Source organism: Triturus cristatus, chromosome 3_1 (assembly GCF_964204655.1).
Source record: "Triturus cristatus chromosome 3_1, aTriCri1.1, whole genome shotgun sequence".
In the NCBI taxonomy this organism is placed as follows: Eukaryota; Metazoa; Chordata; class Amphibia; order Caudata; family Salamandridae; genus Triturus; species Triturus cristatus.
In genome coordinates this window covers 1,033,955,939-1,033,980,778 of record NC_140583.1, presented here as the reverse complement: position 1 = coordinate 1,033,980,778, position 24,840 = coordinate 1,033,955,939, and the positions used below count along the sequence as shown (strand labels likewise).

General features: G+C 47.4%; 1 protein-coding gene across 12 annotated transcripts in view; it reads left to right on the top strand.

The window, feature by feature from the left end:
- Window positions 1-24,840, top strand: part of R3HDM1 (R3H domain containing 1) — a 532,254-nt gene that overhangs the window by 208,965 nt on the left and 298,449 nt on the right. For 10 of the 12 annotated variants that reach the window (XM_085645759.1, XM_085645754.1, XM_085645758.1 and 7 more), the window contains 3 exons: window positions 5,337-5,359; window positions 5,442-5,492; window positions 5,598-5,824. In XM_085645759.1, the coding sequence (XP_085501885.1) occupies window positions 5,337-5,359; window positions 5,442-5,492; window positions 5,598-5,824 (301 nt within the window). The remainder of the gene's footprint in view (window positions 1-5,336; window positions 5,360-5,441; window positions 5,493-5,597; window positions 5,825-24,840) is intronic. The other 2 variants (XM_085645751.1, XM_085645760.1) reach the window with 1 other exon arrangement.

Below are 24,840 nucleotides of genomic sequence, written 5' to 3'. Positions count from 1 at the left end.
CTCTCTCTCTCTCTCTCTCTCTCTCTCTCTCTCTCTCTCTCTCTCTCTCTCTCTCATTATTTTTAGATGAGTCGGGTTGAGCATAGTGTATTTGATGTTTGCTTGCAGCAGTTTCTTTTTCAATAGGTATTTGTCAGGCCTCTTACACTGCTACTGTGAAGTCCTGATAGATTGGCACTGAAAATTGATTGTTGGGGAAGGGATTCTTGTGCCAAGTGCAGCGCTACGACTCGATCTCTAAAGTAGTCAAGCTATAATGGGGCGCCGAGCTGCACCAGGAGGTGGCTGAGGCCCCAAAGATAGGGTGCTCGACTTGGCCGCGAACATATGCGAATGCTGCAGTGAGAAGTTTTCCAACATATTCCATGAGTCCCACAGTACTGGCTGATTCCGGGATGTCAATTAAATATAGATTGCGGCGAAAGCGTGTCTCCAGGTCCTCGTTCTTAACCTTGAATTCTTCCATGTTAAGTAGTTTCTCTGTCGTATGGGAGTCGTTCTCAATGGATGAAATCCACTGTTGTGCTGTTGTCAGGCAGCCTTGTTGCTTCTCTAGGACTTGCTTTATCAGGTTTACCCTGTCTGTCAATGAGTCCAGTTTGGTATTAATAGTGAGCAGGCTCTTTTGCACAGTGATGAGCAGTGCCTTAATATCCATATTCCTCGTGGTCCGCCTTCATTTGAGTTGCCTTACACTCTGCATGAGATGACGGTCTGGGGGTGCGCTCGGCGTCAAATGAAGTTGCGCTGCAGCCTAAGCAAGGTGTTGGAAGAGGCACAATTATTTAGCTACACAGTGTGTTGAGAGTTAGATATGAGGTGATCCAACTCCACAGACTAGTGACTCAGATGCTTAACGTAGGGTGTAATCAAAGCGAGGAGCAGGGTCCAAGCCTATAGAACTTAGTGTATGTCAAGGCACTGACAGAATCAGAAGGCAGGGAGAAGGGGCCTGTGTTTATTCCAGGGCACTCTCAGTGGTAAATATGTGAGTCCACAGGCTACTTTCTGTTAGGAGCTGAGTAAGCAATAGTCAGTGCTGGTAGAGCAGGGAAATCTACTGTGATAGTGCACAGTTCCACAAGGCATGCTGGTTCCCCTTTAGTTCAGTGTCGACCGCAGCAGTAGTAACCTTGAGCAGAGATTTTTAGGCCCACCCAAATGGGTCAGTGGTACTGAGTCTAAGGCATGGTGCAGTCACAGCACCAGCGCATCACTAAGTTGAAATAGGGAGTGAAGGGTAGTTTTGATGTTGCTTCTCAGCTCATCGCAGGTGGATTCCCTCAACCCAGGAGCCAAGCCACCTAGCTGGTAATAGGGGCCTGCCACATCCCTCCCGCCTGGATCTCCAGGCCCCAGACAGGTCAGTGCCGGCAGAACCTTGCATAGTGCGCAGCTCAGTCAGCTAGCTGTCAGAAAGCTCCACACACAGGAGCACCACAGGGTGAGGCTCAGCGCACCGTGCCCTCCTAAGACTGTCAATGCCGGCACATCATGGAGGACAGGGCCACCCCACCTGACCGTTGGAGTAGGCCCTCAGAAAGGCATGGTGACTCGGCACCCCTTCCTACGTGAAAGTCACAAAGGGGCAAGTAGGTGGGTCAGTCCTCCAGGTCCTCAGGCAGTCCAGCACCAGTGGAGCCTGCCGCAGTATACAGCCGGTTTGGTATGTGATCGGCGCAGGGCAGAGCACTTCACAGCAGACCGCTCCAGGTCATCACCGCCAGCCCAACAGGATGATATGGCAATTTTCTGGGCCACACACACAGCATCCGATGCAGGCTTCCCTAAGACGGCCTGTCACCTCCGGTGCTTGCCATGTGGCGCAGGCCGCATAGTATGCCTCAACCTCTCTGGTCGCTGTGGGGTTCCCAACCAGTGGGTAAGTGGGAAGAAATGGGTATTGCTGGGGAGCTGTCTAAACCGCCCACTGATGCCCTATGGTCAGCTCATAGCTAATTTTGCGGGTTTAATGAACCTTGTTTCTGAAATTGCTGCAGCCACTACCTAAGTAATTGGTGGCTTTCCACCAGTCAAGATGCCTGTAGACAATATGCTAGAGTATGGTCCACAAGTATCAGTCTGTGTTCCAGTAGAAATACGCTTGTACTCTCAATTCCCATAGCTCTTCCTAACAACCCAGTGTACCTTGCACAGATTAAATAAAATAAGACCTCACTCAAAAAAATGTCAGCTGACCCTGAAGGAATATAAGCACATTCCTGATGGAATTTCATTGGCCTCACTTGCCGACCTCCATCATCATCAAAACCAGCTGCATGATTTACAAAGCAATCCCAACAAGCACCCTGGCTAATATTGCAGACAAGATGACCATCTCTGGTTGTTCTTGGCACATCTGAAGCCAGGACACCTTCAAACTGCACACAATTTTATTGTACAGAATACTCAGAACTGGCTTATGCTCAACCATCTCAAACTTAGTGCAATCAAAACCGAATTCCTCCACATTACCCTACCCAAACACAATCTTAAGATAGACCTTTAAATGAAACATCTAACTGCTCTCAATTGTACTCCTCAATTGGTAGACTCTGTGAGATCTCTGGGAATTATACTAGACAAACATCTGCACATGCAGAACCACATCGGTAATGCCACTAAAGGAGCAAATTACCAGATGACCATTCTAAGGAAATGAAAACCCTTCCTCCCCCAGGATGATCTTAAATCGTCGGTCCAAGCCCTGGCCATCCCTAGCAGTCCCCAGGCACTTCCAGGCTTGATTACGGAAGTGCCTTCCCAGATACAAACTGGCCCCTTAACAGGCCTCGCTTAACCCTGCGGCCAGACTCATTACCGGAACAAAAAGAAACAATCACAACTCCCCTGAAATCCCTAAACTGGCTCCCGTATGAAGCACAAATTCATCTAAAAATTGCTTGCATGACCCATAAAGCCATACCTTTCAACACCCCCAGATACCTAGAACAAAAGCTGGAAATATCTGGCGGATGTAGATCATCGCGAAGTAACAGCTCCATTCTGCTGAAACCACAGATCTTCCCTAGAAGAAAACGTGCAACAGAACATTTTCAAGCATTGCGCCCAAAATCTGGAATTCTCTTCCGAAGGAAATCCATCTGATTCACTCTACCATCTCCTTCAAGTTAGTAGTGAAATCATTCCTGATGAAGAAATGGTTAGACTAAAAGTAGTTATCATACTATATATTGATCGACCTTACCTATTGAACTCTTATTTTGTTGGTCACAACTACCTCCTTCTGTTCTCCTAAGGAGATCACACTCCCAGGTTTAATATTCTTCTATGTTTGTATTTATATCGTAAATGCACTTTATTACTGTCCTTTTACTGATGTGTTTACTCCTCGCCGCACCCTACCCGTAAAGCGCCCTGATACCCTCATGGGTCATGTTTGCGCTATACAAAACTTTATAAATAAGTGTATAAAAAACAAAAGAAAAAAGAATGCAGCAGGCCTTTACCATGCAGGCACCCAGGGTAAGGAACAACATCCTGGTAACCATATAGACCGCCTCAACACTGCTCCTATTTAGGAAAGAGTTGGAGGTGCACTGCTTAAAAGGGCTTCATCACAGTGTATTAACCAACTACCTTCCTCTGACTCACTGACTTTATGCTCGTCTTTGTCATGTAAAGCGCTCCCCAGCCTTTTGGCTTGGTTGGCACTATAGAAATACCACATACATAATACATACATACATACATACATACATCATCTCCAGACTCAATTAAAACAGTCTTGAGAAGGGGGAAGATGCTGGGGAAACAATTGTAGGGTTTTTTTTATTAACATTTTCCAAATGTAATAACTGTTTATTATAAATTGAATTTCTCCAATATTGGTATAGTCTTCACTATGGCCCATGCAGAAAAAATCCCACTTAAGCTTTGGAAGTAATGGATCAAAATTCCTCAATAGACATTGTATATAGCCTGTATCTTTTAGAAGATACTAATGATATATAGAAAGCATCTCAGGTCTGGTTGGAAAGTGCAGCTACCTTATAGTTGTTCTTACCATTTATTTTTAAACCTACTCGGAGTGGGCTGGTTTTGGCTCTGCCCATAGGAGTATTTTATCACCTCATGCTGTTGTCTGTCTGGGGTATCAATAAGCCTCCTATCAAGCGCTTGCATTGGAATTTATGATTTGCTATTATACACCAGAAGGTACAATAAATCGTCATGTTAAATTATTTATCTCACAAACGCTTTCTTGACCGAAAGTAATCTTTTTTTTCTTCACTGCAGTAGGCTTTTTGAAAGTTAAGTCAACACTCAAAATGCGAGTCGGACCCAATAGCCTTTGCTTGTTCATTTCTGCTTCTTTAAAGCCTTTCCACACTCTTAATACTCCTGCTTCATCTATAACTGTGTATTGTCATCATATAAAAACCTACCCTTCAAGCTCTACAATGTACTGCTGTTGAGTTTTGTGTTAAGACAAGACCCTATACTGCACTTTCAAAATTTGCATTACCCTGGATGACCTCCCTAGACACCAGATGTCAGGTATGTCCCAGCCTGGCATCCAAAGATCAACATCAACCATTGTTGTGTCATTCATAGATACTAAAAGTAACATTTCTGAAGACGAAACTAAGCTGTCTGTATGTAGACCTGGAGTGCTGCGCCAGATCTAGTCAAAGACTGCACAGCTGCTGCCGCTTTCATCAAAAACTAAAAACTCATCTTTTCAATCACACTTCTTTTCTCCCTTCCCTCTACAATTTTTGTCACATCCGCTGCTCTGCCACCCTCCATACTGGCTTGTACTCTCAGGTGGATTGTTCTTCATGAACGCCCTGCTAAGGTACAACGAATGAAGTTGCTATTTAGTTTGGCCTTTACTTATTGTTTTTGTAAGAGATTTGGTTATCACAAGACTGTGATTATCATGATCTAAACTCTGTTGTGGATGGCTTCTGTCCCCCAGTGGAGTCAATTGAAACAGTAATAGAAAAGATGTAGAATGATGGCTTTGGCCTTGTCTTGGATGGTATATTTATGCCCCTTGTCGAGTTAAACAGTGCTGTGAATTGAATAGAATGTGCATGGTGTTCCTGCACTTTCACTTTGAGCTAACACAGAGGCTTACTCAATATGTATAGGGCTATGTTTCCAAGGTAATAGTTTTAATGTTTCAATCTATTGATGTATTCTTGATTGTTTTGCTTGCCTACCTGCTATCATTAGCTTCAGCTGATTTTTAAGCGTTGCCATTTTTTTGTGCAGTGTATGTGCCTCAGTGTTACCTGGTGTTTTTTTTATAGTCGTTTCAAAGGTAATTAATCTCTTGAATTCCCTTTTTTTCATTATCTTTTCAGGAAACCTACCTTATAGAAAAGAGGTAAGCTTCAACTTGAATTAACATGTTTGGTTAACTTTTTTGACGTACTAATAATTTGATGTTTCATTAAAACTGCCAACAGAGTTCTCGATGAGGAGACTAATAGTACACAGCAAAGGCGGCAGATATTTAGGTACCTTTTTATATGTTTTTTTTCTGTATGACTTTGATAAATATTTTGCTATTTGTTCTTCATCATATTGATGATGTACCTAAAGCTTTGAAATGTCACTTACAGGATTAACAAAGACACATCAGGAAGATCAGGCAACAGTCATCATAGCAGTACAGAGAACGACATGAAGTACTCCGACCCTCGTCCGTGGAGCAGCACAGACTCAGATAGCTCCCTCCGCAATCTGAAGCCGGCTGTAACCAAAGCTAGCAGCTTCAGCGGGATTTCGGTTTTGACTAGAGGGGACAGTTCTGGAAGCAGCAAAAGCACTGGAAGACTTTCTAAAACGGGTACACTACATTTGATCAAAGTCCTACTTGTGGAATAGCAGTTTGTTGAAGATTAGGCAGTATGTGAACTTGCATGGTTTTCTCGTTTTGTTATGCTTGAGCCGCAACATTGCAAACGTTAGAATAAATTCCAAATGAAGTCCTCTTAATATTCAAGTAAAAAATACTTAATTGTTATTCCTTCATAGTCCTGCAAAGGCCATTTATATACCACAGCCTGATTTCGTATTAGTACCTGAATTGGTATAAAGGGCAGTAAAATGAGACAAATAATACTGACAAAAGATGATTATAATGCTATATAGAATGCATAATCCAATCCTTCAACCACTCCTTTGCTAAATTGTGATGTTTGGTGACACATTGTCAATTTGTGTGCTCTAAAACGACTTAAAAGAGGAACCTATCAGATAATAAATACATCTATATCTTTAGCTATAGCTATCTTTCTCCATATATGTGTGCGTGTGCGTGTGTGTGTGTGTGTGTATATATATATACATATATATATCCACTGCTATTGCTTACTTTAGGCTAAAAAGCAAGCTGGACACAGCTCCGGAATTTGAGACAAGAATTTATTGAGCTTCTCAGCGCTGGCTAACAGTCCGTGAAACTCTTGGGCAGACGCGTTTCTGGCCGGAATGGGCGTCTTCAGTGCCGGTTTCAACGACTGTTGATTTCACCATTGGCAAAGGAACCACTCCTTAAAGCAGTCTCTCGGCTCCTCCTACTAACCAGGTGGTTATCGTTAGTGTTGCTGGGTTCAGGTAGGTTGCATGATGGTACTTGCAGTCCAACGAGGTACCTCATGTAGTAATGGGGATTCCCAAACATCAAGTGATGCCCCAAAAGTTGTTTGGCACTGGATTGACAATGACGCAGCCTTCCCGAAATATGATAATCCGGCTCACATTTGTGTCAATTTCCTTTTCAGGCAGCCACTCGCTGCCTCCTCTCTCCCCTCGCGCTGATCACAGCCTAATGGCAGTATTCGCTAGGGGGGGCTCCGCATTTGTACTCCTCGTACTGCACCATTCGTTTTGCTGAAAGACGCGGTGCACCAGATCGAGAGGGCGTGTCCTGGGCCGGTCACAGCAAATACCGACTATACCTCCACTGCTATTGCTTACTTTAGGCTAAAAAGCAAGCTGGACACAGCTCCGGAATTTGAGACAAGAATTTATTGAGCTTCTCAGCGCTGGCTAACAGTCCGTGAAACGCTTGGGCAGACGCGTTTCTGTCCGGAATGGCCGTCTTCAGTGCCGGTTTCAACGACTGTTGATTTCACCATTGGCAAAGGAACCACTCCTTAAAGCAGTCTCTCGGCTCCTCCTACTAACCAGGTGGTTATCGTTAGTGTTGCTGGGTTCAGGTAGGTTGCATGATGGTACTTGCAGTCCAACGAGGTACCTCATGTAGTAATGGGGATTCCCAAACATCAAGTGATGCCCCAAAAGTTGTTTGGCGCTGGATTGACAATGACGCAGCCTTCCTGAAATATGATAATCCGGCTCACATTTGTGTCAATTTCCTTTTCAAGCAGCCACTCGCTGCCTCCTCTCTCCCCTCGCGCTGATCACAGCCTAATGGCAGTATTCGCTAGGGGGGGCTCTGCGTTTGTACTCCTCGTACTGCACCATTCGTTTTGCTGAAAGACGCGGTGCACCAGATCGAGAGGGCGTGTCCTGGGCCGGTCACAGCAAATACCGACTATACCTCCACTGCTATTGCTTACTTTAGGCTAAAAAGCAAGCTGGACACAGCTCCGGAATTTGAGACAAGAATTTATTGAGCTTCTCAGCGCTGGCTAACAGTCCGTGAAACGCTTGGGCAGACGCGTTTCTGGCCGGAATGGCCGTCTTCAGTGCCGGTTTCAACGACTGTTGATTTCACCATTGGCAAAGGAACCACTCCTTAAAGCAGTCTCTCGGCTCCTCCTACTAACCAGGTGGTTATCGTTAGTGTTGCTGGGTTCAGGTAGGTTGCATGATGGTACTTGCAGTCCAACAATATATATACACACACAATCTCTTATTTAAAAGCAAACATTGTCAAAGGAAGTGTAGGGGGTGTGGTAGGTGGATTGCTTATAAACGGTGAACCCAGTGGCTTTAGTAGTTTCATAGTAGCTTGTTTTTCTTTTGACTCATGGGAATTTATTTCTAATTGTGACGTGAATTTACAGTGGGAGGTTCTGGTGTTATGTTTGTTGAGTTTTAAGGTGGGAGCTTAGATGCCCTAATTAATCACCGGATAGAGCTGCTACAGAAGTAGCAGTGGCACTTCGTGTGAAGTTCAGAGAAGGCATTGCTTACTGAAACCTGCCGCCTGCTGAACTGACCAATAGAGAGCGTTTTATTTTGTTTGTATTTCTAGAGTATTGTGTCTATTGAAAATGAATTTGCACCAATTGATTATTTCGGTGAAGAAATTAAAATTTCCCTTTCTGGAGGTTATGGAACCCCAGTAGTTTTAATTAAAGGACGTTTTAGAGAAGTCAGGTATACTGGAAAAGAATGATCTATAAATTGTAAAGATAAGCTTACTCTGTATTTTAAGATCAGTCGTTGGTTTTGTTGGTTAATTCACTTTAGTATTTTTACCTTGTCTTTTTTCTCCACCCTAAAATTCAGCGTACTCTTAAGTATTGTTATTATAAACCTCAAGGACGTGTTTGCGTTCAGCTTTCAGGTGTCCCTGCCACTAGAGACATGTTGCCTCATTCATTTAATATATTCATTTGAAATGTTATATCCGTTGCTATCAGCTGTTCCCCATGCAGCCCACCCTTTCCAGATCCCGGTTGAGGGATGTCAAGGTTGAAATAGAAGGATATGTTATGGATATGTAAACTCGGTCTGGAAACTTGCCTTTTAGCACATGCACTTTCCAGTCGTTATTTATTCATCTATGCGGCATTGAGCTTATTTATTGACTGACACGTCTAGCCTGTAGGAACCTGCAGAGAGACCTGTAAAATAACCAGTTATATGGACATTAACGGTACATTTGGAAAATAAAATAATTATATTCAGTTGGAGAAAGACCGACCAAAGGAATCAGCAATTAAGGCGGTTTTTGACAAAGGAACCCTGAATGTACCAGTAGTTTAATCTGCAACAGTGTTTCACTGTGCAAGCTACATAACTTGCTGACTAGAAAGCCATTGTTTCACTTTTATTATTTTCTGTTTGCTAGCTATGTTCCATCTGTCCTTGTAAGCATCTTCAAATCCTTGAATTCAGCCTAATCCTATTACTCCTCCACACTTTAAATATGTCCATGTAATAGTTGGCTGTTTCCAATTCCCAAACTGTATACTTTGCCCTCATTCACCTTGACATTGTTACTAATAATTTTCTTAAAACTGCTTTTTAATACCAAGCATGCAAATAAATCTGGCTAAATCTCCGGAGTTAAGCCTACCCTCCTCCAGATAACCTTGGTAAGTCAAATATGCTTGTTACCCCAGAAAGCATAAAACATATTTCCTTTAGAAATCGGAAATAATACAAATCTATTTTGGATGAAATGATGCAGGAGTGGGGCACAAAGTTGTTTCTTATGTTAAGTCTTGACACCAAATGCATAAAGACTGCACGACAGATGGACACCAAATTTGACATGCTCATAGAGGAAATCTGCTGTACATTTGTTCAGTTGGGTTTGTGGAGTTGCAAAAATAAAAGTGTGTTTCAGTACTGGAAAGCCTTGTATGTCATGGAAAGTACTCTAACTCTACTTTTTTAATGAATGTGTGTGGAATCCTAGTGGCTTTTCACAGTGGAATGTTTTGCATCACCATTTTGTGGCATTGGTTGATATCTACAAACCTCTACAAACTATGTAGACATGAATGCAGGAAAATATATTGCTGAGACTATTGAGTACAGTGTTGGTGCACCACTGTCAAGGTGGACTTGGTTGATTTCCACACAGTTAGAAAATACCTTTTTTCAACAAAATAGTCTTTGACCTGGAGTTTATCCGGTTCTGTACACTTGTATCGCTGTATACCTCACACATTGCCGAGGCCAGTCTCCAGTAGCAGTATAATGAATCACAGCTATCCATGCTAGATCCTGAAAAGTTAAATGTTGATTCGTCAAGGGACGGACAAAGTTAAAAGGCAGGCGAGTCTAAAGTACTATTTTCTATCAGAATTCTCACAGTGAAATTTACGCAAGAAAAAGACGAAAAAAACTAACAAACAAAAACCAAGCCTAAGTTGTACTGGCCAAAGGAAGTGGACCTCATGCCATTACAAAGGACACTCTTGGTGCCTTGTTCATGACTGCCAGTGATGTTTTTTGGTTTATGTACATTTTCTGAAGGGTGCAGCTGCAGAATATTCTCACTAAGGTGCAGGAGCTCTGAAATGGGGGTAGGGAACATTACACACCAGGTAGACTAACTTAATAGTGAGACTTGGAGCTTGATGGGGCTAGGGGTCATTCAATGTGCCCAAAGCATGCAGCACATTGCCATGATGTTAACTGTGGTGTCATGCCACCATTATCACCAGTGTTTTTTGCAAAGTCTTCCATGAGGAAGTGGGATTTATAATACACCTAGATTTCACATGAATCTACAATGAACTGTTCATTCTTTTCACAGGCTAAAGATATAATACAGTTTTTTTTCTCCTAACAATTGATCATATCTTATCCAGCCCCACAAGCATGCAGGTCAAATTTCCATAAACTATTTGTTCGAAGCATATGAGCTGCAGATTACACACTGTGATGTTTGCACTTGTTTTTGTTTTGGAAAGTCTTTGGAAGTTACGAGGTAGGTGACTCCTCCTTTGGATCATAGGTCGCCTGGGCATCGGCTCCATCCGCAGATTGTTTTTTTCCGCCATCGGGCTCGGATGTGTTTCTCACGTTCCAGTTCAGAACCGTTAGCGGTTTTCTCTTTTGGCGCACAATCCTTCCCTTTTCGATGTTATTGTCTCGATCGTGTTTTCCCAATCCACGTGACTCAAAACAACTTCAAAGTCTTCGATTCCGGTCGTCGACGAAGGCCTTCGGGCCTACCTGGGCCTCATCTTCTGGCTCATGGAAAGGGCGCCATTCAAAAAGTGTCCTCGATGTGGGTCGAAGTTTCCCCACACTGACCTGCATGAGGTGTGCAACCTCTGCCTCTAACCGGAGCACGAGGCCAGAGACTGTCCAGCTTGCGCCTCCTTCCGCTCCAAGAAGACGATCCAGGACCGACGAGCTAGAAGAACAATGGCTCGCTCGTCATCTTCGATCCCCAACATCTTTCAGGAAGGTGTCGATGTGGCAGAGCAGGGGCGGGTCGAAGAAGGCCTTATCAGCATCTCCGAAGAAGATGACTCTGACGTCGAAGACATCACTCCAGCTCAGAGGGCCGTGAGTACAGACATCGACCCCAACCCCCCCTCGACACTATCAAAAAAGGCTTCGGTCCCAACTTCACCTTCGGGCCCAGGTGCACACCGAGAGACTGCTTCCCATGCCCCGCCTTCGGGCCCGGTAAAGAAGCCTACTAAGCCTTCAGGTGACTCTGGCTCGAGTCAGCCTACCCTTGGTGCCGAAAAACATACACAGGCCCCTAACAAGAAGTTGTCCTCTTCCTCAGTCACGCCGACCGCTGCTTCGACATCTAAGCACTCGGCGCCGAAGACCAGCACCGGCTCCTCGACACCGACAACACACTCGGAGCCGAGCAAGAAACTGCCACCAAAGGGCCCGACTCCCATGCTTTGAAGCCGAAAAAGACCTCGGAGCCGAAGAAACAACAAGTTCCATCGGACAAAGACACTGCAAAACTGCATGGTTCCAAGCCCAGAACCGCTACCAAGTCGGCACCCAAAAAGCCTACGGCACCAAAACCGTCGGCTCCGAAGGATCTGCCTCCCACAGAGGAATTGTTTCGCCCAGATCCTACCCAAAAAACTCTTGTGAAGGATCCTAAGACTGGTCACTTAATGCTTAGCATCAAGAAGAGACCCCTAGATACGCCTGCACCGGCTCCACCACCGAAAAAGAGAGACTTTGCTACCTCTTCCTTAAGGATCCCTTTTCCTCTTCCTCCTCCTCCTCCCCTTCCCCCCCTCCTCCACTACACCGCTCTCCTACACCATCACCTACTCCAGTAGATGATGATGATGATAACATCTCAGATGATGCAGGGGGAGGTGTGGACGATCAACCCCTAGGGGACCCTACCCCTACTGGCTCCCCAGACCCCTGGGATGATTATAGTGTCCCAGATGTCCCTTACACCCCACAAGATCTATCCCTCCAGGCCTTCCCCTCCAGAGGACAATATCGGCTTCAACCAGATCCTCCACAGAGCTGCCCAGTACCACGGAGTTGCCCTTCATACAGACCCCGTTGAGGAAGATTTTCTCATGGACACTTTTGACACCACACAAAGGTCCACCTCAATTTAACTCCTGCTTAAAGAGGTCTTTAAAGACCCAGTCAGGGCTCGAGTCATCAACCCGAGAATAGAGAAAAAGTATAAGGCTGCCCCTACTGATCCAGCCTACATTAAAGGCCCTGCACCTGTAGACTCCCTGGTAGTCTCCAATACGAGGAAGAGAGCCAATTCCCAAACATCAGGTGACATACCACCACCAGATAAGGAATCTAAACTCCTGGACGCCTCTGGCAAATGAACGGTGTCACAGGCAGCAAACACATGGATCATTGCCAATACCCAAGCGCTGTTAGGTAGGTATGACAGGGCACATTATGATGAGCTTGAGTCCATAATGCAGCACCTCCCTGACAGGTATAAAAACGGGGCCAATGAACTCATACAGGAAGGTAAAACCATCACTAACACCTCCATTGGTTGTGCCTTAGATGTGGCAGATACCGTCTCAAGGACAATAAACACCAGTGTCCTTCTGCTTAGGCATGCCTGGTTACGCATCTCAGGTTTTAAACCTGAAGTCCAGAGTTCCATACTCAATCAGCCATTCGATGAGCAACACCTATTTGGCCCTAATGTGGACGTATCACTTGAAAAAATGAAAAAGGATACCGACACAGCCAAATCTATGGGAGCCTTGCAGTCCCAAGCTCCCAGACGTTCCTTTTGTCGCTCATCCTTCAGAAGCACCCACAGAGGCTACTCCTCTGATAGCCCCTCCACTTCTTACAAGGCTCCCACCCAATCCACCTTTACTAGAGGTTACCAAAGAGGTGGTTACAGGGGGAACAACCACAAAGGCCGAGGCAAAAATAACTCTGCTCTGCCTCCACCCCCACCCCATGACTTCCCCCAGACCATTCCACTCCAGTCGGGGGAAGACTTCACCAATTCCTCCCTGCCTGGGCAAAAATCACTTCAGACAGGTGGGTGCAACAGATAATTCAATCAGGCTACTGTCTCGAACTAACATCTACCCCCCCAAAGATACCACCCAAACAGCACCCAATGTCACAAGAACATCTGTCACTGCTAAAGCAGGAGGTAATCTCCCTCCTACAAAAAAAATGCAATAGAACCAGTTCCCCTGCACCAACAAAACAAGGGCGTTTATTCCCTCTATTTTCTCATACCAAAAAAGGACGGCTCTCTAAGGCCTATTCTAGACCTCAGACCCCTAAACCTATACATACACTCAGACCATTTCCACATGGTCACACTTCAGCAGGTCCTCCCTCTGCTTTCACAGAACGACTTCCTTGCTACCCTAGACCTCAAGGATGCCTATTTCCACATTCCCATTCACACCGCTCACAGAAAATATCTCAGATTCGTAGTGGACGGTCACCACTATCAATTCAAAGTAATCCCATTCGGAGTCACCACAGCACCAAGAGTATTTACAAAGTGCCTAGCGGTGGTGGCAGCACACCTAAGAAGGCAGCACATCCACGTCTTCCCATATCTAGACGACTGGCTTATAAAAGCCAGCTCATACAATCAGTGTGTACAACACACTCACTCCACTATTCAACAACTTCACGACATGGGGTGCACAGTAAACCACGCCAAGTCCAAGCTGTAACCGTCCCACACGCAACAATACCTCGGTGCCACAATAGACACCTCAAGGCCGCTAGCCTATCCCAGTCCAGCCAGGATAGCAAGCATACAAGCTCTTCTCACCAAATTCCAACCGCAACACTCTATTCCAGCTTGAGTGTTCATGCAACTCATAGGGATGATGGCCTCTTGCATATTCATAGTGCCTCATGCAAGACTCCAGATGTGTCCTCTCCAAGGGTGCTTAGCACGCGAATGGAACCAGGCTCAAGGTCAGCTAACAGATCTGGTGTTGGTAGACGGTCGTACCCATCGCTCTCTGCAGTGGTGGAACACCAAGAACCTTTCCAAAGGGCGACCGTTCCTAGAGACGATTCCTCAAATAGTTATGACAGCGGACGCATCACTCCCTGGCTGTGAAGCTCACCTACTACATCACACCATGCAGGGCAGGTGGACACCTCAACAAAATTACTCCACATCAACCACCTAGAGTTACTAACCATATTCCTAGCCTTAAAAGCATTTAAAAAAAACACATATCGGGCAAAGCTGTCTTAGTCCGTACGGACAACACGACAGCCATGTATTATATACAAAAACAAGGCGGGACACACTCTCTGCAGCTCTCTCAGCTGGCCCAGAACATATGGAGGTGGTCTATACCTCAGAACATTTTTCTCCTAGCCCAACATGTCCCAGGAGTCCAAAACACAATAGCCGATATGTTGAGCCATCAAACACAACAGATCCACGAGTGGGAACTTCATCCGCAAGTTCTTCAACCGTTTTTTCAAATGTGGGCGCAACCACAGATAGACCTCTTCGCCCCCCAAGAAAACGCCAAATGCCCAAGCTTCGCCTCCAGATAGCCTTCCATTGTCCAGTGGCAATGCGATATGGATGAACTGGTCAGGCAGATTTACGTATACTTTTCTGCCTCTCCCACTCATTCCACTAGTGGTGCGCAAACTACAGTAATACTCCTAAACGCTCATCCTAGTTGCTCCAACTTGGGCCAGACAACCATGGTACACCACATTGCTGGAACTCTCCGTAGTTCCGCACCAAAAATTACACCTCTCTCCACGCCTCTTAACCCAGAACCATGGAGAGATCCAACACCCAGACCCAGCTCAGCTCAACCTAGTGATCTGGCTCCTGAAGTCCTAGAATTCGGTTACCTTAACCTTCCTCCTGACTGTATGAACGTCTTTAAAGAAGCTAGACGGCCTACCACTAGAGCATGCTATGCAGCCAAGTGGAAACGATTTGTAATATACTGTCATAACAATAACCCTGATCCCCTAAATGTGTCTATCCAACACATCATAGGCTACTTACTGCACCTCCAAAGATGCAACTTAGCCTACACGTCTATCAGACTGCAGCTTGCTGCCATAGCAGCATATCTACAAAATAGACAACATCTATCACTTTTCAGAGTACCTGCCTTTATGGAGGGACTCAAAAGAATAATTCCCCCCAGAGTACCACCTTCACTTGTGTGGAATTTAAACATCGTTCTCACAAGACTAATGGTGCCTCCATTTGAACCTCTACATAAATGTGAACTACAATTCCTAGCTGCTTTCCTAGTAGCCATTACTTCTCTACGAAGAGCTAGCGAACTACAAGCACTAACCATTCAGAACCCTTTCTGCAGTTGCATCATAATACGGTTGTTATCCGAACTAATCCTAAATTCCTCCCTAAAGTCATTTCTCCCTTCCACCTCAATCAATCGGTGGAGCTGCCTGTATTCTTCTTGCAGCCACAAACAGTCGCAGAAAGAGCTCTTCACACCTTAGATGTCAAGAGAGCACTGCTGTACTACATAGAGAGAACACAACCTTTTCGTAAGACCAAACAACTATTTGTGTCTTTCTCACCACCACACAAGGGCAACCCATATCAAAATCTGGGATAGCTAGGTGGATTGTCAAATGCATACAAATTTACTACCACAAAGAAAAACGTACATTATCTGTTCCTCCTAAAGCCCACTCTACACGAAAGATAGGGGCTTCAATGGCATTGTTAGGGAACATTCCCTTAGACGATATCCTCCCTGGCTACCTTTATCTGTTCCAGTATTATCTTACTTAGATACAGCATACATGGGCATCTTTCCTGTTTCTTACAAAGCTCCATCATTTCCCTGCTGGCGAAAAACAATCTGAGGATGGAGCCGATGCCCATGCGCACTATGATCCAAAGGAGGAGTCACCTACCTCGTGACTTCCGAAGACTTTCCAAGACAAAAACAAGTGCAAACATCCGATGGCGATCTATGCATAGTGTGTAGATCTGCAGCTCTACATGCCAAGAACAGATGCATACTGGTAAGTAGCATATTCCATTTTGCACATAAAATAGTAGAAATAGTCTGCAAACTAGTTTACTAGGCCGAGGGCTCTCAGACAGTAAGATACAGTAAGAAAACTAGACTATCAACAATCACTGCTATCTTAGAGATGACGATGAGACTGCTGTCTTAAAAATGTGTTTGTAGATTATTTTTTATTTTTTTTATTTTATTTTTTTTCCAAAAATTTTTATTGAAACAATAAATCAGTTACAAGCATGGGCCTACAACCACCAGGGCCGGCCGCTAGATTCAGAAAGGATCGTACATTAGTTAAAGCAGTAGGCGACACCTGGGGCCCAGCCCCGTAAATGGCTCAGGATAGCTCGAGAGAAGCAGGAGACATACATTTAACATAAATAACAACAAAAAAACAAAAGGCGAGGCATACGGGCAAAAAGCGTGGGTCAGGCTATATCCGGGGGACTTTTACTCCAAACCTTCAATTAGCTATCAACAGGAGGGAGTACTGAAAGATCGGGGGGGGTGACGGGAAAGGAACCTCTATATTCGATTATTACAATCAGTTGCTAGGAACCATCAAGGGTCAGGGGGACAAGGCAATATCGGTGTCCACTAGGGGGGGCGTACAGATACCCCCACGATACACGTTCCATTGCCCCCAAATTCTACCCCATGCCCCGGGTTTACCGCGGGCCACATATACAGTCTTCTCCCTGAACATACACCAGTCCATGTTTTCCTTCCATACTGACACGGTGGGTGGCCGCTGGGAGCCCCAAAGCTGCGCTATATCCCTCTTAGCAATCATGTAGCCCAGGGCCGCCCACCGAGTCTGCGCCGCGTTATAATCATTGGGCTCCCACACATTCAAGACACAGCGACGCACCTCCGGCAGCAGCGCCATCCCGGTGACTTGTCCCATGACCCCATGAACCCGACGCCAGTATTCCGCCACCTCCCGGCACTCCCAAAGGATATGGAGAAAGGTGGCACTGAGCCCACACCCCCGCCTGCAGAGCCCATCTTCCGAGAATCCCATCGAGACCAGACGGGGGCCCGTCACATACACCCGGTGGAGAATCTTTAACTGGACCAGGCGGAGACGGGCTGGAAGGGCAACTTCCTTGGGGGACGATAGTGCAGACTGCCAGTCCTCGTCGTCTAATTCCACCCCGTCCCCCGTCCACGTCTCCCGAAGGCGCACCAATAGGTCAGCCCGATTATTAATGAGTTTTTTATAGATTAAGGAGATAGTACTGTCGGGAACATGACCATCAAGTATGCGGTCCTCGAGGGGCGAAGAGGCCGGGATCTTGGTCCCCTCCCCAAAGACAGAGAGCAGGGCATGCCGAACCTGGGCGTATCGGAAGAACTCCTTTTCCGTGAGTTCGTATTCGCTCTGGAGCGCCGCGAAGGTCTTAACCGCGCCCTTCATCCATAAGTCTCCCACTCTACTGATGCCAATCGTGTCCCAACGGTCAAACCCCTTCGTTGTCCAGAGGCTTCCCAGTCGGTCGGAGGCAAATAAAGGAGTAGCGCATGTTAGTCGCTCACTCCAGCCCATGGCTACATTGGCCGCCTTCCAAATCCGTACCGCGATCTTAGTGGGGCCCGTCAGGGTCCGTCCAGCCGAGCGGGAGTAAAGCGCCCTGTTATAGTTACCGCCGGGAAGCAGGAATTTATCCATCTCATACGCCGGGTTCAAGCCAGGCGCATAAGTGGCATGATTAATGGCTGATAGCTGTGAGGCCCAATAATACCTGCGAATGTCGGGAAGCGCGATGCCCCCGTCGTACCAGGGGAGAGTGAGTTTAGCCAGGGCGATACGCGCCCGTCCGTCCCACACCAGTCTCCTCTGCAGGCTCTCTACTTCCCGAAAGTAGGCCACTGGAATGATGTCGAAGGAGTTCTGAAGTGCATAGAGGAACCTGGGAAGGGACATCATTTTAAACAATGCGGCCCGACCCAGTGGGGACAGGGGCAGCCTACACCACCGAGCCGTGTCTTCCCTCAAACGCCGAAGTGGAAGCAGGAGATTGTGCTCATAGCGAGCTACCGGATCCAACGAGATGTGTATCCCCAGGTATTTAAAGCCGGACAGAGATATTTGGATCGGAAGCCGAGGCGGCAGGAGAGGGGGGCCACCGGAGATAGGATAGACACAGGATTTAGACCAGTTAATCGTGAGACCTGAATTTCTCCCGTAGGAAGTCAGAACATCGAAAAGAACGTTAAGCGACTGCCGCGGCGAGGTAAGATACAGGAGGATATCGTCAGCATATAACGAGACCCGATCCTCAAAGCCCGGGGCCCACCGGATCCCCCTGATCGAGGGCTCCCAGCGGAGCCAAGCGGCGAGTGGCTCCAGGGCGAGAGCAAAGAGCAGAGGGGACAACGGGCACCCCTGCCTCGTACCCCTACCGAGAGCGAAGGGCCGAGAGACCCGCCCATTAACCACCACCTGAGCCATGGGTCCCGTGTAGAGAAGCTTCACCCAGCCAAGAAATCCCTCCCCAAAGCCGAATTTGGTCAAGACAGCCCAGAGGAATGGCCACTCGATGGTGTCAAAGGCCATCGTGGCATCTAAAGAAACCAGCACGGCCGGTTCGGAGAGGGACTCTGCCCTGGCGAGGGCGCCATGGAGACGCCGCAAGTTGAGGGCGGTGTTGCGATGTGGGATGAAGCCGCATTGATCAGGATGAATCAGATCGCAGATGACGCTTGGCAAGGACTTTAGCCAGGATTTTAGGCTCTGCATTTAGCAGTGAGATAGGCCTGTAAGAGGCACAGCGGTCCCGTGGCTTACCTTCCTTGGGGATCACGACTATCGTGGCCAGTCGCTGGTCGACCGGAAGGGAACCGGCCTCAAGGGACTCCTGAAACATGCGACGGAGGAAGGGCGCTAGTTTATCCGGGCGCAACTTATATAGTTCGATAGGTAGACCGTTGGGACCCATGGCCTTGCCCGAGCGAAGGGACCGAATCGCAGTCGCGATTTCATCTACCGACAAGGGAGCGTCAAGCTGCTCACGGTCCTCGGCAGAAAGGCCAGGCAAAGCAATGTCCCTCAGGAGAAGGCGAGAATCTTCCTCATCCCTATCAGTCACCGGGGAGTACACAGTCCGGAGGTGGTCGGCAAAACATTCCACAATCTCACCAGGCTCAGTCACACACACTCCATCCGAGACACGCAACTCCGGGACCACACGATTCACTCTCTCCTTCCTGTCCAGCCACGCAATCAGCTTTCCCGCCTTGTCCCCGGCATCATACAACCGACACTGCTACTCCCTATACATAGTTTTGGCAGCGTCGGTGACAAGAGATCTGTATTCAAACTGTTTCAGGCTGAGGGCATGGAGCCCGTCCGGAGTGACACCCGCCTCCAAGGCCGACTCCAGCCCCGAGATGTCAGTCTCCAGCTTCACCACCGCCTCACTCCTGAGCTTCTTAGCAACCACTATCTGGGATAGGGCGTGTCCGCGGATTACGGTTTTAAAGGCTTCCCACAGGGACATTGCAGACAACACAGACCCCTCGTTTTCAAGAAAGTATTGGTCCATAGCCTTAACCAGACTCTCGCGGGTCGTAGGGTCTCGCAGGTACCACGGGTTAATGGGAGCGATCCGCCCTGCAGACCGCGACTCGGTGTCAAAGAGAAGCCAAAGCGGGGAGTGATCGGAGATACCCCTCGCCAGGTGCCTGACCTCTCGAATTCGACCCGTCTGCGCCGCGGGCATAAGGAAATAGTCTAACCTAGAAAGACTCCCATGTGCCCCAGAGTGAAAGGTGTATTGACATTGGGTCGGATGCATTAATCGCCAACTATCCACCAGGCCGAAGGTCTCCAACAGACCACCTAGCCAAGCCTGGGCAGCGGGGAGGGCCCTGGGTGGGTGACGATCCAGGTCACCCGAAACCACCGAGTTAAAATCCCCGCCCATAAGCAAAAGGCCATCCGGAAGTTCAAGCAGCATTCGACCCAAGTCCGCGAAGGTGGAGTTCTGGAGGCCCGGTGGGACGTAGATTGAGACCAGGGCAAGGGGATGCCCCTCCCACCTCCCAGTCAGACAAACATAACGCCCTCTGTCATCTGAGACCACCCTCGTGATCTCCAACGGAAGTGAGGATCGCAGGAGAATGCCCACCCCCCTGGAGCCAGTTGTGAAACCAGAGTGAGCCACCAGGCGGTATCCCCCCCTGTTCATTGCATGGCAGACATTACCAACCAAATGCGTCTCCTGGATAAACACCACATCAGGAGTCAGACGACGCAAATACTGCAGAACTACACCCCGTTTGATACGGTCCCCCAACCCATTGACGTTCCATGACATCAGCTTCAACCCGTCCCCCCCCATCCCCTCCAATAGATCAGAGGTCCCCCCGCAAGTAGCACAAGTCCCAAAGGTGGCAGAAAATCAATACCTCGCCCTGCAAACAAAAACCACACTACAAAACAACCCCTCCTTCCCCCCCACCCCCCCCAACACCCAACTCCCCCCACCCTGCACCCCTGCGGGCCAAAAAACCCCCCCAAATTGCAGTGTGCCTGTCGCCCAACTAACCCCAGTCTACAAAAAGACCCCGGAGGAGGAAAGGGACCCGTCCCCGCCCGCCCCCCATACAGGTACTAGCAAAACACACTGAACCAAAGAAGTACAACCCAGCCGAGCAGTGCAAATTGGCAAAATCAAGGACCAAGAGTCACTCCAAAGGGGACCCGTCACCGTTGGCACCCGCAGAGGGCCCGGGACGGCCACCTCTGTCCGGCAGCGAGTCCAACCAGTCGCTCACGGCCACAGGAGAGTCAAAGAAGGCAGTCCGATCCCCATGTTCCACTCGGAGTTTGGCAGGGTAGAGCATAGAGTACTTTAGGCCCAGCTCACGCAGACGACGTTTCACCCCCTGGAATCCCATCCGCTGTTTCTGGACAAGTTGAGTAAAGTCCGGATAAAAGTTAATGGATGAGTTCTCATGTCGAACCGGGCCATGGGCCCGCGAGGCCTGCAGAATCGCATCCCGGTCTCTGTAGTAAAACAGTTTGGCCACGATAGGCCTCGGGGGGGCCCCCGGCCGTGGCCGCCCGCCCGGAACTCGATGAGCCCGTTCAACGGCAAAAAATTTACTCAAGCCCGCAGGGGTCAGCTGTTGGAGGATGAGTTCCTCGACCAGGAGGTCAACCGGGCGGTCGTCGGAGGACTCCGGTACGCCGATGACACGGATGTTGTTGCGTCGGGCCCGTCCCTCGAAGTCCTCCAGCCGCCGGGCCATCTGCTCATTGACCACCTTGATGTCGCCAAGCGCGGCCTGCAGGTCCGACACATCCGCACCCAGGGTGGAGGTCCGCGCATCGAGAGTTTGAACCCTCTCGTTTGTTTTGGAGAGGTCCGCCCGTATTAAGGTGACATCAATCGCCACCGTATCGATCTTGCGGGCCAGGGCCTCGTATTGCGTGGCGATGGTCTCCCTGATGCCATCAATGGCGCCCATGATGTCTTGTAGGGAAAGTTCCGAAGAGATGGATGTGCCACCACCGGCGACGTCTGAGGGGGGACCGGCCGTTCCAGGAGAGCCTCTGCCCTGAGTGTAGCGGTCCATGTTGTTGGTCTGGACCGATCCTCCACGGAGGGAGGATTTAGTCTTACGCCCCTCGGGGCCCCCCTTGCCCCCCATGCGGCCACGGACTCCGAGGGGGACCGCCGATCAAAAGTAGTTGGGATACCGGCCCTGGAAACCAGCGCCTCACCCGAGGCCACAATATGGCGGTGCGGGGGGACCCAAGGCGATAGGCACTCTAGTGGCAGGTGGAGACAAAGCTTTGTGCAGAGGTCAGGGAAACACCCCGCCACCTCAATCGCTCCACCGGCCAGCCCCCTGAGGTCTGAAAGTGAAACCGAAAGTGGCCGAGCGGCCCCCGGCACCGCGCCGCAGCCGTTGTTGTTCAACTGCGACACGGCCCCACGGCTCACCTTCGCCCCGGGCACCTCCGTCGGGTGGGTCCCAAAAGTTCAAACAACGATAACTCAGGATTCCCGGGTCCGATTAAATTTCTGAAAAGAGATACGTGCTCAGCCGGTCGTCATCTCCCAGATTCCATAAACCAAATCAGGATATTGTCAGGATAAATTCCGAGGAGCAGCGAGGGTCCGGGGAGCCCTGTGCTCACGCGACCATCTTGGATGCGCGCTAGGCTCCTCCCCCCCTGTTTGTAGATTATTGATATATTTTGAGGCAATATAAGTGAAAGAAATACATTTATAATATGAAATAGCCCTCTTAGGTGTGCCCTAGAATCAAATTTAAAGACTAGGGGGTCACATCTACTGAACTCAACTTCATAAAAGCATGCTCGGTCCGCCGTCTTCGCACCAGACCTTGGACCTGGCACATCAAGTAAAGAGGGCTGGACTTCCTGTGATGTTCACAGATGTTGGCAGACTGTTGGAGAATTCACAGACCAATATGTGTTATTAATTAGCTGACATACTTGAAAATCTCCCTTTTGACAGGAACCTGACTAAAGATCCCTCCTATCCACTTCAAGAGGCAAGAGCACTAGTTTGGATAGGCATCACTTGAAAAATGGCAAAGTAGAACCAGCAGATTTTGGCACAACCGCTTCTGTTGTGGAAGGGGCAGAGAGTAGGCAAGAGGTGGTGTGCACCAGTGAAATAATGGAGCAGGAGATAAGCTTGAAGCTCGAAGAATTCAGTTTCCTGGGAATTCTTATGTCACCCCTAGGGCACAAAGAAACTTGGTCCCTTCATTGTTACGGGCAAGCTCTGCTTGGAGAAGTTAAGCTGGGGACACTCATCTAAAGACTAAGAATGAGAACAACTACACACCAACAGTATGAGAGCAACCAGGCACAGGTGGAGCCAACTGGTGGCATTCTGAGGAGTGTTCAAGAGTTGCTGGTCCGACAGGAGGAAGATGTGAACCCATACCTGGGGTTCTTTGTTCTATATTGCATGGAATGTGTGGTGCACATCTGGTGCAGCAAGAAAAATAAAAATGTTATGGATAACTGCAAGAGTGTTACAAAAAATATCAGTTAAAAATAAAAAGTTTAAAGTGGCGCTTTGCCAAACAGCTTGAAAGGGGGACAAGAAAGAAATTAAAAAACAAAAGACCAAAAAAGGAAAACCTAAAGATCCTCAAACCCCCACCTCCCAAAGATAGGTTTCTGTGAGAAATGCCAATTAAAAAACATTTAAGGTCTGTGGCTAACCCCCGTCATCTATGTGCGGCTTTGGGTGGATGCCTGGTGAGGTTGGGCACAGGGCTTGGCCACAGTTCAGTCTCCCTGTGTCCAAGGCCATGCACGGTGGTGGTTGGATACCAACAGTGCGTAGGGACCGCACCCAACCCCCGCTGTAGACAGGGGTTGGGTGCAGGGCTTGGCCGTGGCTAATAAATTAAGTACAACTTAGAAAAAGAAATCTATGAAAAATACCACTGTTAAAAAAGTGAGTTATGGTTTTGGCTTAAACATGTAAAACCACTGTCATTCTTCCCATTCCATCCCTGCCACCGTTTTAGGATTTAGAGCTGAAAAATCAGGACTGGATGTAACTTGCTAAGTGCCAGCCACATTTGATGCAGATTCATCAGACAATGCTAAAATTATAAGCAGCTGAAAATGTTATTGCCTCTTACCTTTTGATTTGATTTACCAATAGAAGACTTCTTTAATAGATTCTGACATATTTTGTGCAGATTCATCAAAGTCAAACAGTACCAATGTTATTCTATATAAGCAATTTCTGCCCTCCTTTTTTTGTGTTTTTTGTATTTTACTCTGCCCTTTTCCCCGACGGGTCTGCACAAACTTAAAAATACCACGAGAAGGATAATTGTAGTAGTCTTTGCCAAATTTGATGTAAACCCATCGAGTGCCACAGTTCATAGTGACTCAAAATTATAGTTTTTCCTACTCCCCATTTGATCGCCTCATAACCTAAAATGCCTGCGCTGGCTGCAATTTACTAAGTGCTAGCCACATTTATTGCAGATTCATCAAACAGAACCCAAGTTATAAGCAAATTAATTTTTATTGCCTCCCCCTTCACATTGTCCCTGCTGATAGATTGGCTGAAAACGTCGTAGTAATAGAAAACGAATCCTTCCAAGCCTCTGCCAAATTTTGTGCAGTCTCATTACACGGGTGACAAATTTAAAAGCAGATAAACATTGTTTTGCCACCGCCCCTCTTTTTAACTGACTCGCTTGATGGATCTACACAAATTGACAAATGTTTAGACTACTGCTATTTTTCATGCAAATTCATAAGTTATAAGTATATCAACAAATGGCTTTTCAGCTGATGAATGTAGTATAAATCTGCTCAGTGGTTTTGGCTGTAGGTGTTAACAAATTTCCTAATAGAGCTAAATTGGGAAAAATACTTTTTGTTTTAAATACTCTCCTTAACCTTTTTCTCCCATACAAGGAAAAGCAAGAGATTTTGCTTGACTAAATTCAGTTGACTATGTTAAGAGGATGAACAAAATTGTGTAGCCATTTGATGGGAGCCAAAGCAGGAACAATTAAAGTGCATTTTTAATGGAAAGTGCAGCTGCTAAATCCTAACTATACAGTGACATCTCCCACTGTGTAAAAATCTATATATACTGAAAAACTACAAACCTGACATTGAAATGCAGTTTACTATGTCATTTAACATGCCATTTGTGATGTCTTA